Source organism: Nylanderia fulva, unplaced genomic scaffold, assembly GCF_048542155.1.
Source record: "Nylanderia fulva isolate GAGA-0341 unplaced genomic scaffold, ASM4854215v1 Scaffold26, whole genome shotgun sequence".
Classification (NCBI taxonomy): Eukaryota; Metazoa; Arthropoda; class Insecta; order Hymenoptera; family Formicidae; genus Nylanderia; species Nylanderia fulva.
This window is the reverse complement of record NW_028190325.1, coordinates 2846421-2859034: the sequence shown is the minus strand read 5'-3', so window position 1 is coordinate 2859034 and position 12614 is coordinate 2846421. Positions and strand designations below refer to the sequence as shown.

The 12614-nt window shown below is 28.3% G+C and overlaps 3 protein-coding genes across 3 annotated transcripts; 2 read left to right on the top strand and 1 right to left on the bottom strand.

Annotated features, from left to right (window-relative positions):
* Positions 1-298: 298 nt before the first annotated feature.
* On the top strand, positions 299-4556 carry Sgt1 (suppressor of G2 allele of skp1). The gene is made up of 5 exons (XM_029318162.2): positions 299-492; positions 566-676; positions 1019-1217; positions 3603-3802; positions 4233-4556. The coding sequence occupies exons 1-5, from the start codon at positions 451-453 to the stop codon at positions 4338-4340; spliced, it is 660 nt and encodes a 219-aa protein (XP_029173995.1). The 5' UTR covers positions 299-450; the 3' UTR covers positions 4341-4556.
* Positions 4557-4669: 113 nt separating this feature from the next.
* On the bottom strand, positions 4670-6212 carry LOC114942731 (uncharacterized). The gene is made up of 2 exons (XM_029318163.2): positions 5948-6212; positions 4670-5728 (listed from the first exon to the last, which is right to left on the bottom strand). The coding sequence occupies exons 1-2, from the start codon at positions 6113-6115 to the stop codon at positions 4922-4924; spliced, it is 975 nt and encodes a 324-aa protein (XP_029173996.1). The 5' UTR covers positions 6116-6212; the 3' UTR covers positions 4670-4921.
* Positions 6213-7779: 1567 nt separating this feature from the next.
* Positions 7780-11651, top strand: LOC114942762 (uncharacterized). The gene is given in 3 exon segments (XM_029318205.2): positions 7780-8066; positions 8439-10328; positions 10550-11651. Coding segments are annotated over 2 exon segments (2643 nt in total). The 5' UTR covers positions 7780-8066; positions 8439-8456; the 3' UTR covers positions 11321-11651.
* Positions 11652-12614: the final 963 nt, after the last annotated feature.

The following is a 12614-nucleotide window of genomic DNA, read 5'->3' as shown; positions in this document are numbered from 1 at the left end:
TATCAATATTATATTATATTATTATATTATATATTAATGTCATAATTATATAAATTATTATATTATTATATATTATTATATTATATTATATTATATTAATATTATATTTAATATTTAATATTTAATATTGTAAAATATTTCTATTTAAATTTTTAGGGACCCTACCAATAGAAACTTGATGTAACGTTTGATGGAATTTTAGGCTGATTCTCGTGAATTTTGTCGCTGCGACAAGTCGATCGTCTTGACCAATCAGCTTTTGCCATTTGCAACGAGCAATCTGGACAAAAATCTGGTTCATGTCATATGTATGTGGGTTTCTGTGAATTGTTTTACAGCATCCTTCATTTACCCGATGATAGAAAGATTCGAGAAAGATAAATATCCCATATTTTATATGATGTTTTATCATTTCATCAGGAGAGTATAATTGCGAATAATAAAGATATAATGGATATTGATAACGCTGTCGCCAAAGCGGAAAGTAATGTAGTAAGTTTATACACAAAAATAATGAGAATATAATTTTGAGATATTTAGATACGATAATGTTCGATTTTCGTAGATGCCCGTTCCAAAAATAAAACATGATTGGTATCAAACGGAGACACACGTTATCGTGACAATACTCGGAAAGAATACGGAAAATGTGAAAGTTGTATACGAAGAAAATACAGTACGTATTTAGAAGCTTACTCTTTTGTTAAAATATAAGGAATTAATCTGTTTATTAGGATAAATAAAAAGTGCCTTAAACAAACTGCATCTTATGATGATTGTATGTGAGATATAATAGTTTGTTTTATATTATTTTCCAAGCGATGCTTTGGTATTCAGCTGTTTTGGTAATACTCAAAATACCTGAATATTGACAGCTGTAACTTGCCTGTAATTTTTATATTTATAGAATATATTGATGTGTGCATTACACAAGAAAAGCTAACATTTTTAAATTAAGATTTAAATTAGTATTTATTGAGATATTTGTTTAAATTGCTTTTAACAAATTATTTTTCAGTTAAGCGTATCCGCAAAGTTGCCATCTGGTAACGAATATAGTTTAGAATTAGATTTGGCTCATCCGATAGTTGCTGAACAATGTACACACAAAGTATGGCCATCTAAGATAGAAATTAAACTGAAAAAACAGGATGATTTTAGATGGACAGTATTAGAAGGAAATCCTGAACAGAAGAAAGTAAAACCTATACCAAATGGTAAATTATAAATCTTTATTGTAAATTTATATTGTCGTCAACATACTTCACATTCAATGACATTGTATACAAGCAAGTTTATGGCACACCTATGGGTTCCCCGTTGTCGCCAATAATTGCTAATATTGTTATGCAAGATCTTGAAGAATCAATAATTAATGAATTGGACATTGGTATTGGAATATATTATAGATATGTAGACGACATTATTATGGTGGCACCAAAGAATAAAATTGATAGTGTACTGAATAAGTTTAATAGTTACAATCAACGACTACAATTTACGATTGAATACGAAATTAATAGAAGCATAAATTTTCTAGATTTAAACATTAAAATAATAAATAACGTCATACACTTAGATTGGTTTCAAAAAAAGACATGTTCAGGTAGAGTACTATCTTTTTTATCGAGTCACCCTATGTGCCATAAAATAGGAGTAATTTATAATCTTATTAATAGGGCATTGTTATTATCTCATCCCATATATCATAAGAAAAATTTAGAACTGTGTATTAAAATATTATTGGACAACGGTTACCCTATTCATTTGATCTTTAAAGAAATAAATAAGAGAATAAGAGTTTTAAACAATGGACAGTTTAACAACAATAGAAAAAAAGAAATTGCAGAAGATAATAGCAAGAAAAAATTTTTTGTCATTCCATACATTAATAACATTTCTGAGACAATAGCATCGACAATAAAAAAATCAGATTTCAGAGTAGGATACCGTTGTCTAAATAATCTTAACAAATTTATTAAAGTCCACAAGGACAAAAACGTGCATAACAATAATAATAATGTTGTCTACAAAATTAATTGTAAGGATTGTGAAGCTTCGTATGTTGGGCAAACCAAAAGAAAATTACGCACTAGACTAAAAGAGCATATGAATAATATTAAATTTGATTCCTCCAAGCATTCTGTGGTCTCTGAACATATTATAAATAAAAAACATGCTTTTGATTGGGATAACGTTAAAATACTTGATATTGAATCTAATTATTATAAAAGACTTATCTCGGAAATGATACACATCAAGGAACAAAGGCATGGTATAAATAATAACACAGACACCGAATTGCTTAACAACGCGTATTTCGACATTCTAGAAGAAATATCGAATTTTTAGACTTATGTAAATGTTTATTTTGTGAGATCTGACACCTATTTATTCGACTTTTTAAAAGACTAGACAACAGTCAAGTACTAACAATAAGGCCAACAACAATTAGAAGCATCGTCATCTCAAGTTATTCGGAACAATTTGTAAGCATAAAGGTTCAATATTTTAGTATTTAGTTTAATTTGTAATTTTTAATTTTTTTACATACACATTAGTGGAATCCTATTTTACAATTGAATAAATTCTCTAAATTCAGTTAACAAATATCAAATAATTTGGAGAAGATGGACATAATCATTGCCAGATCGAGGGACTTTCGTCAAATAACGATAAGTGGTTCGTTTGGAGCAATGTATAAGTGTCACTCCGAGTTTTTATTAATAATTCTAAAATATTTTATGAATAACCGGACGAATCATTCTGCTTCTAATTGGGTTCTTACTTTGTTGAACTATTTTAATGGTTTCAATTCATTGTAAATATATTTTGCGTTTTAACTATGACTTAACTATATAACTTATATTGACTATGTATTGCGGATTTTTTTATTAGAACTTTATGTATGTATTTATTTATTATGGGTATTTATTATCATTATTTTTTTGCGCACTGAAGAGGAGCAAGTAGAGCTCGAAACGTTTGTGTAATTATTATGTCAAATTAAGAATTTTCTTCTAAATAATAAAATAATTTCGTATTGCTCGTTACACATGGCCTTAATTTAATAATTTATCATTGTATAAATCTTTAATTATTTTATACAGATATATTTTTAAATATAAATATAAAATTTCATGAAATAAAGATATAATGTCTGTTAATAGACAATATTTGACAAATATATATCTGAGATAATTTTGAATTTGATTAGGTACTTTATTTTTTATTTTGTTATATTTTATTTTATATTTCATTATTGATAGTAATATTTATAATCTTTGATAATATAACAAAACCTCAAATTTTTAACATATATTTCTAAACATGCTTCTATAATATCACTATAATTAATATTAAAAACAATTGTAAAAATATAATAATAGTGTTATAACTATGAGTTGTATAAAATTAACACAATATATTTTAGATTATAAATAGATATATATACACATACACACACATAGATATATAAAAGTTTTTAAGAACTTTATTAAACTATAAAAGTAATATAAATTTACTATATTTTTGTTTATAAAATTGTTACGTTACAATAACAATGAATAATTACATATTTCTAAACTTATGTTTTGTTTAAGAAATACTTCAAGCTAGCCAACAAACTTCTAAATACCCAAGTTCCTGTAAAGTATACAGAGATTGGGATAAAGTAGGAAAGGAAATAGAAAAACAAGAGGCAGCAGAACAACCAGAGGGTGAAGCAGCTATAAATCTTCTTTTCCAACAAATATATGGTAAAGGATCTGATGAAGTAAGACGTGCGATGAACAAGTCCTTTGTAAGTAAATAATTCGTTTTTGATAAATTAAATAACAAGTTATTGCAGCATTGACAACATATTGCAATTTTTTTAGAATGCTATATATCAATAATATATATTTAAAAAAACTTGATATAAATCTTTAAGATAATTTAAATTTTGCATAAATTAAATTCCATTCAATTCTAACTATTTGTACAAAATAAATATTGTGTTCAAAAATTATTTAGTGAATTTCTTAATTTTTTATTCTAAATTCTAAACATGACATTTAATCAAAACTAGTTTATTATATAAATATGTATATAAATTTTTAATACTTTCATAAAATTACTAGTATAAAAATAAAAATACTAGTATAAAAACAATATAATTATATAATAATGTATAAATATAAATAATATATAATATAAACATATTAAAAAAAACCTTTTATTTTGTTATATAGTTAGAATCTGGTGGCACTGTTTTGAGTACTAATTGGGAAGAGGTAGGACATGGAACAGTCGAGAGAAAACCACCAGATGGAATGGAATGGAAATCTTGGGACTCATAATTCGTGTCATAATTTATACATTTTTAAACATCAGTTTTTCAGTGTTTCTCGTGTGCAATTTCATTCAACTTATGATATTCAGTATAAGTAATATTTTTTTGAATAATATTTCTTTTTCTATATATGTGATTCAATAACACAATAAACTAGTTTCTATGTTAAAAATTTATTTTATATGAAATTTATTATGAAATATATAAAATTATTAACATTTTATTTATAATTTTTATATTATATTTATTTAACAGATTACATCTACACAATTTTTACAATTATAATTAGTATTATACTATTTTGAACAAAACCAATGCTTATAACATATCTTACAATGGATTATAAAAAATATGGAGCAGTTTGCCTAGTAAAACAAATAGTTCTTTTATCTTACAAAAAACTTTACATTTCAAAATACATTAAATATTATTTTTTTTGTATTTCTTACTTTCAAATTCTATATTATATCTCTCTGTTATAAAAATTTAATAAAAAATATGTATCACTTTTATTAGGAAAAAAAAAGATTTTTATACAAGTAAATCTAACTGTTGTGTGAACAATTGTACATTTTTAATAAGTATTTGTTATTTGTAAAAGATATATGATCCACATGCATAAATACCTTTTTTAATATAACTTGCTCCTGAAATTAATAAATATGCTGAATACTTGGCAGAATCCACAAGAATATTAGATGAATTAGATTTATTATCATTCTCCTTTTCTTTGGTATTTGCATATTGATTAGAAAGCTTTGTATCAAATGAAAGCAATATTTTTTTAAGTTCAGACACTTCATTTGTGTTTTTTTGAACTAATGATTCATTCTTCTCCTGTGCTTCCTTTATGGTATTTCTTACATCTAGTATCCTTTTATTATTAAGTATAATTGAACCAACTAACGATACAATTGCTATTATAGCAGATGCAAGAATAGATAAATATTTAAATTTCTGTGCATTTAAATTTTGACTATCATGATATTCTTTGATAGCAGTAGCTAACTGTGTAAAATGATCACTCTCTTCTTTTTCTGATAAAGTGAGCTTCTCAATAATTTTATTTTGCTCTTGCAAATTCTTGTTCTCCATTATCGTCAAATGGACAAATTTAGGATCATCTCTCTTTGTCTGAACTAATTCAGCATAGAGTGTTTGCAATTTATGAGAAACATCTGTTAGGTTTCTGTTCAAGATCCTTCTATTGTCCTGACACAGGAACAATTTATCTTGAAGGACAATTACTTGTCTTTTAGCAGCTTCCACTGCATCTAATCCTGTTATTTGATTATACCATGACCACCACTTAACAATTTTTCCTGGCAAGTCTGTGCTTGGCTTCAATGCCTTGGCATTTAAATCTTGTATAATGACAGCCTGTTCATTAACTTTCTACAACATAAATGTAAAAAATTTATTTAAATAATAAATGTAGCTAAAATTTCACATAAAAATATAATTCTATGCATAAGAAAATTGAATAATCTAAATCTAAATGTGTTTCCTGAGATTAAATTGATTGTTAAATGTTGAGAATGTTTGTTGATGCGGGAAAAAATGTGAGTTGATAAAGATTTTTATTTAACTTACTATTATATATTTAATGCTTACTTTTGCAATGATATTATATTTCTCAGCTGCAACATTTTGTACACTGGAAAACTTGTTTTGCGCTTTTTCTGAGGTACTTTCAACAATTTCCTTTGCGTGATGAAATACCGCATACTTGTTGATATTTTTATTTATTAGCCTAACTAGTTGTCGGTAGCGTCCTATCATTTTAAAAACTATAAAATTGAAGTAAATCAAACATTATCAGATTACGCACGCTGGCATGCGAACATTTCTAATGAAATAAGAGAGCTAACCTAACCTCAATTCTAATCTTAACCCAGCGAAAATTTAATTTATCCTTATAAATATCATTGAGATTTTTTAATATTAAAAATCTTATAATTGGAAATTGTATATAATTAATTCGACGAATATTATTGCAATTAACTCGCTATTTTTGTATAATATTTCAAATTTCGTTTCTATGTTAAAGGACCACTGCGATTGGTCCGATGTTTTCGAGAATCGATATATCGTATGAATCTGACTTGTGATTGGTTCGTCCCGACACAATCGAGAATCACAATATCATCAGATCATAGAGTTGTGGCGAAAGACACGGTGATGAAGTGTTAACGAATCTCTCTGCATTTTTCACAATTTTTGCCGTCTAAAGTGAATTTCGCGACGCGAGAAGCTATCAGAAGTTTCTTTATAGTGTTCGTCATATTATAATTATTACGTACAGTCATTATTGCCTATATTAATGCTGTAATAATTTGATATTCGCGATTTCGATTGGAATCATCAGCTATGTAAGTTATTTTGTAATTAATTCTATTTATTTTGGCAAAATTTGTCTTCTTTTAATTACATTCTAATTATTTCCAATATTATTTCTAATATGAAAATATCTCGAGTTTTATTTCTACGCTAAATATAACAGCTTTACTCATTTTTTTTATTGTATTTTCTGTGCTAATTTTTTTTACTCTCTCCCCCCTCTCCTTCGTGTAATTCCTCCCCCTTTTCCTTCTCAGAAGGCGGGAAAAATTTTGTCGCCATTTTTTTCTACATTATCGTTTCTAGAATTCAATGTTACCAAATGTAGGAGATGCGACTAACAAAAAATTAAGTTGGCAATTGTGACGTCGGTTCGATACTATCGATTACTATCGAGAAGCAAATTGCGATTCTCGAAGTTTTGAATTGCAAGAAGTTTGTAGAGCAACGAAACACATCACGGCCGATCGTGGAGTTGCACTTGTACGTTGCTGCATATTTTTCGCGATTATTTTTGTTTAAGAGTGAATTTTGTACGCGAAAAGTTATCGCAAGTGTTCGTAAAGTGTTAATTGTCACGTGAACGTTGTGTGCAATAACTATTAGTAATATATCACGATTTATCCGTGTTCGAATAAACGGACCCTTTCCTTCCCTCTATTCGAGCCGCTTTTTCTCGCTAAACAACGAAAACTACAATTGACATGTGATTTTCACATCAGGTATGCGCATATTATTTTCTATAATTGTGCCAAGCTATTATTTTTGCATATATGATACATATTTACATGTGTAAAAATTCTATATATATATATATATATATATATATATATATGTGTATGGGTATGTATGTATATATACGTACATATATACGTGTGTCTGTACGAAATTATGAATTTTTTGTCTGAAAATAATATATTTTTAGAATTAATTTTTACTGTTCGATTTTTCTATTTTATGCATATTTTCTCTATAAAATATATTTAATATGATTATTATTATTCCAACTATATTATTATAATAATTTAATAAATTATAAATTTATACATTAAATACAAAAATTATCTCTCAAGGTTCTTGAATTAGTTATATATACTAATCAGCTCCGCTTACATATTAGTGTCAATCGTAAAAACTTTACTCAGAATTGCGAATTTTTAATAATATTTTATCAATAATATATATACCACATGATAATGACGATCGTAATGCCGTAAATATGGCAGAACTGTTGGAAAAATTTTTGAATATCAATATAGTGTTTACAATCTTCTTCAGGAAGTCACAGAAAGTTCTCTCAGTCACGCTGACTGTTAGGTTATGATTGTCATCAAGAATTCAAGAGTTCATCTTTATATTTTTCCTATTACGTTTTAGTTTACATTCCATTTAGGTAATTTCCATTTGATTATTATATGTACTAAATATTTAATTTTAGTTTTTTAAATTAACTAAAATTTCTAAATTATTATATACTAGATGTTTATAAGAATTTAAAGCATATAAGAATTTAAGCATTGGGCAAATTTTATAATAAAATTGCCAAAAAAGATGCAATATGATTTATATATATTTTTCTGCCAGCTATTAATTAATATTTGATGTAATGAAAAAAAATGTTTTGTTGTGTTAAGCTGAGTATTTCAGTATAGAGAATTGTTTATTAGTGTCATTTATACAATGCTTTTTTATTAGAAAAACTAAGTATGATACTGCCTCATACAAATCAAATATATATTTGTGAAGAAATTATTTTATTTAATAGACACAAGAAAACTCCACAATGCAAAGAAATTTACGAAGCACCCGTAACAAGCCAATAATCGAAATATCAGATTCGGATGATGAAGATCATAAAGTGGTACCAAAATCAGAAGATGAAGACTACGCAATGGAAGATAGTAAAACGAAAAGGAAAATTAGAGAGAATAATAAGGAGTCAGTGAAGAAGAAGATAAAGAAAAGTACACAGGACAAAGTTGCTAAACCTAAAAAAAGAAAAAATCAAGAAGAAAACTTGAAAATACTTAAAAACAAGAAACTGAAACTAGAAGAATCATCATTTGCAGATTATTCAGATGCAGGAATATTAGAGCAAGATCAGAAAACTTCTATCAAAACTGATGTAAAGCAAGATATCAAAATTGAAGAAAAATTAAACTGTAGCTTTTCACAATGTACGGAATGGACAGACATTGATTACATAAGTGAAATCAATAAAGTAGATAAACATATCGTAAAGAATGTAGTACAGCTTTTTAACCAAGACAACACTATACCTTTTATCGCAAGATATAGGCGAAACAACACTGGATCTATGGAAGCAGATCAGTTGAGAGCACTTAAGGAAAGTTACGAGCAAGCAAAAATTATTAAGCAACGTGCTGCAACAATTTTAAAGACTATCGATAAATTAGGGAAATGGTCACCACAAATTCATTCTGCTATCACATCTGCAAAATCCCTTGCTGATCTGGAAGACATTTATGCCTTATATAAACCAACATCAAAACGACCTCTGGCAGAGAGAGCAAAAGAATTGGGCCTGGAAAGTATAAGCAATGCTGTTTTGCATGGACAGAAAATAACTCCACTGGTATCTCTGATAAATGAGCAAAAAGAAGGCTTGCGAGATGAACAGCAAGTGAGAAATGGTATTATATATATAATAGTGGATGTTATTACTAAGGATAAAAAGGTTTTTAATGCAGTGACATTCTTCCGAAAAAGATCTATCATACACATAGAAACGACGCAATGTAAAGCAGCAGAAAATTCGAATAACACAAACCAACAAAAATATGAATATTATTTTAATTTTAAATCAAAGGAGAATACTATTAAGCCACATCACATATTGGCCATTAATCGAGCCGAATCGCAAAAGATTATTAATGTAAAAATTATAGTTCCGGATACTTTCGAACACACATTCAAAAAATATTGTCTGTCAGAATACACACGTCAGCAAAAAGATATGGGAAATATTACAAAGTTGCATTGTGATTTACTTAGGGATAGTATTGATTACGCTTACAAGAAGGTGATTAAACCTTTGGTGATACGTAGAGTACGGAGTGAGATGAAGGAAAGAGCGGAAAAGGCATCTATACAAGTATTTGCAACTAATGTTAAACAATTACTGCTGACTCCTCCTGTACGAGGTAAAATTATTCTTGGCATAGATCCGGGTTATTATCATGGATGTAAAATCGCTGTTATATCGGAAACCGGAAATGTTCTTGAGACAGCTTTGATATATCCTCATAAAAATGATGCTTCATTGTCCATTGCGACTAATATTTTGACAAAGCTAGTGAACAAGTATAAATGCACGATATTAGCTCTGGGAAACGGTACAGCAAGCAGGGATACTGAATTGTTTTTAACAAATATGATAAAATCAAAGATGTTTGATTCATCGGACGTGACGTACACCATCGTTGACGAATCTGGAGCATCAATTTACAGTTGTAGTCTTGAAGGAAAGTCAGAATTTCCGGATCTCGATCCAAATCTGGTTTCGGCTATCTCGATAGCGCGACGTTTGCAGGATCCACTTGCAGAATTAGTTAAGATTGAACCGAAGCATTTAGGAGTCGGGATGTATCAGCACGACCTTCCTGAAAAACAATTGATAAATGCGTTGGACGAAGTAAGTATGAATTTGCTGTTTAATAATAATTAACATTTTGAATATTGCATAATATTTGCTTTAGACAAAATTAAAATATAATTATTAATAATTTTTTTATGAAGATGTGAAATCTTTTCTTTAGTAATTTTCAATTACTAATTAATTAGAGATTTAGAGATTTTAATAAATAATGCAATAGATCAATTTATTCTATTTTTATTAAGAAAAGATTATTGCAGGTCGTCACAGAGGCTGTGAGCTTTGTAGGAGTCGATGTCAATACAGCATCCCAGTGCCTTCTGGGAAGAGTAGCCGGTCTTACAAAATCTAGAGCTGCAAGCATCATAGAATGGCGAACTAAATACGGAGCATTTAGGAATTGAGAACAATTGTTAGATGTGAAAGGTATTGGCAAGAAAACGTTTGAACAGTGCGCAGGATTCATAAGAATTCGACCGGACACAGCAGTGATTGGCGAAATCGCGACGAAGGAGAGTAAAAAATTAAAGGAGAATTTTAATCTCTTGGATCAAACGTGGATTCATCCGGAATCATATGCGATAGCGAATAAATTTTTAAAACACTGCCAATGCAAGTTAGACAATCTTGGTACGCCGGCATTTATCGAACGGATAAATTCATACGCGAAAGCGGGATGTGCCAAATTAGCTGAGCAATTTGATATTGATGAGACTAATATGGAGATCATAATTAAAGCTTTGACCATGAAAAAGGATGAGGATATACGCTTAAAATCGAATCGTCCGTTGTTCCGTGTTGGCATTCAAAATATTCATGATTTGAGCGTTGGTATCATATTAAGTGGTGTCGTGCGAAATGTCACGCATTTTGGAGCCTTTGTAGATGTGGGCGTCGAAAATGAAGGACTAATTCATATTACACGTATGAAACAACAGACTTTGCATGTAGGCCAACATGTGGAAGTAAAGGTAATTAATCTCGATGTGGCACGCAGCAGGATTGGTCTTGAATTAATGAAGAAGTTTTAAATCGAATTGTTTTTTTCCAGAGTTACGATAAAAAGTTTTAGTTATATTGGTATGATAATACTATATTTTTTATTAATAATTTATGTTAGGAAAATGTTTTATTTTGCTCTTACTATATGTGTGTATATAGGTACATATAATTTATACTACAATTAAAAAAAAATATAGGTATATAGGTACATATAATTTATACTACAATTAAAAAAAAAATATAATATAAAAAATAAAAATTATTTTTGCATTAATCTAATGTTTGAATTAATGCTTGACTTAACGCGCGAAACGCTTGTAATATAACATACAAAATGCTTATAATATCATCCAACTATTATATTATTAGTGTGATATTTATATTAAGTAAAAAAAGTACATTGTGTTAATGATAAGTATATCTTTGTAAATAATATTTCTGTTTCAGATTTGATTAAAAAATGTTTTCTGTATTTAAGTTAAATATAAGTGCTATAATAAGTGACATATATAATTTCTCATTATATAAAAATATATACATTCCGTGCATATTTTACCGTTTTACTATTTTATATACTGTGTGTTATCTTATATTATTCTCTTAAATATATATGATTTGTGCCTATCTCTTATTCTTGTTGCATTATACAAGTTTCTCATGGGGGTAGTTTATCCTAGAAAAATGAATTCCGTTCTCTTTATGTCATGCAATGCGACCGTCTAAACCGGGAACTCTATATGCACGATTGCAGAGAGTTCGCAAAACGAATTCCAGTCACGTGCTAACGTGCCTTTTCCCCTGCTGCTAGCAAAAGTACGGTCGGCAACGATCTACAAGGGGAGTAGGGGAGGATGTATACCGCATTGGATGCTGCAGGAAGATTGCAATTGCGACAATCGCGGTTGAACCTCTTATTTTTCAAGCCGGATTTTCTTCTTCCCGCTATCATAAAATATTGATTTGTTAATTAATCAATTTATATTTATCGTGACGACAATAATAAAGTTTTGCTTATACTATTATTTAATAAAATATAAAATAAAAGATACGATTGGACAATTCAAATCGCAAAATTAAAAATTGATTAAAAATTATTATAAATATAAAAATAACAATATATTATTTAAGGCCAACTTATCGAGCTGAATATTCGAGATGTTCAGTCAACTACCATTTATTACATGTATAAATTATAAAACTACAGTCATTATATTAAAACTAACGCAAATTACAATCATTCTATAAACGTTTCGACCGCACGCGGTCTTCTTCAGTATAATTATTGAAATATAAATTCTTACAATTCACATAATATCGAAATTT

Bases quoted from the DNA above. Each gene is read 5' to 3' on its own strand.
- LOC114942731 (XM_029318163.2), bottom strand. From the start codon at position 6,115: ATGATAGGACGCTACCGACAACTAGTTAGGCTAATAAATAAAAATATC. The intron at 5,729-5,947 runs GTAAGCATTAAA...TTTATGTTGTAG, and splicing joins AATATAATATCATTGCAAAA to AAAGTTAATGAACAGGCTGT.
- Sgt1 (XM_029318162.2), top strand. From the start codon at position 451: ATGGATATTGATAACGCTGTCGCCAAAGCGGAAAGTAATGTA. The intron at 1,218-3,602 runs GTAAATTATAAA...GTTTTGTTTAAG, and splicing joins AGTAAAACCTATACCAAATG to AAATACTTCAAGCTAGCCAA. The intron at 3,803-4,232 runs GTAAGTAAATAA...TTTGTTATATAG, and splicing joins GTGCGATGAACAAGTCCTTT to TTAGAATCTGGTGGCACTGT.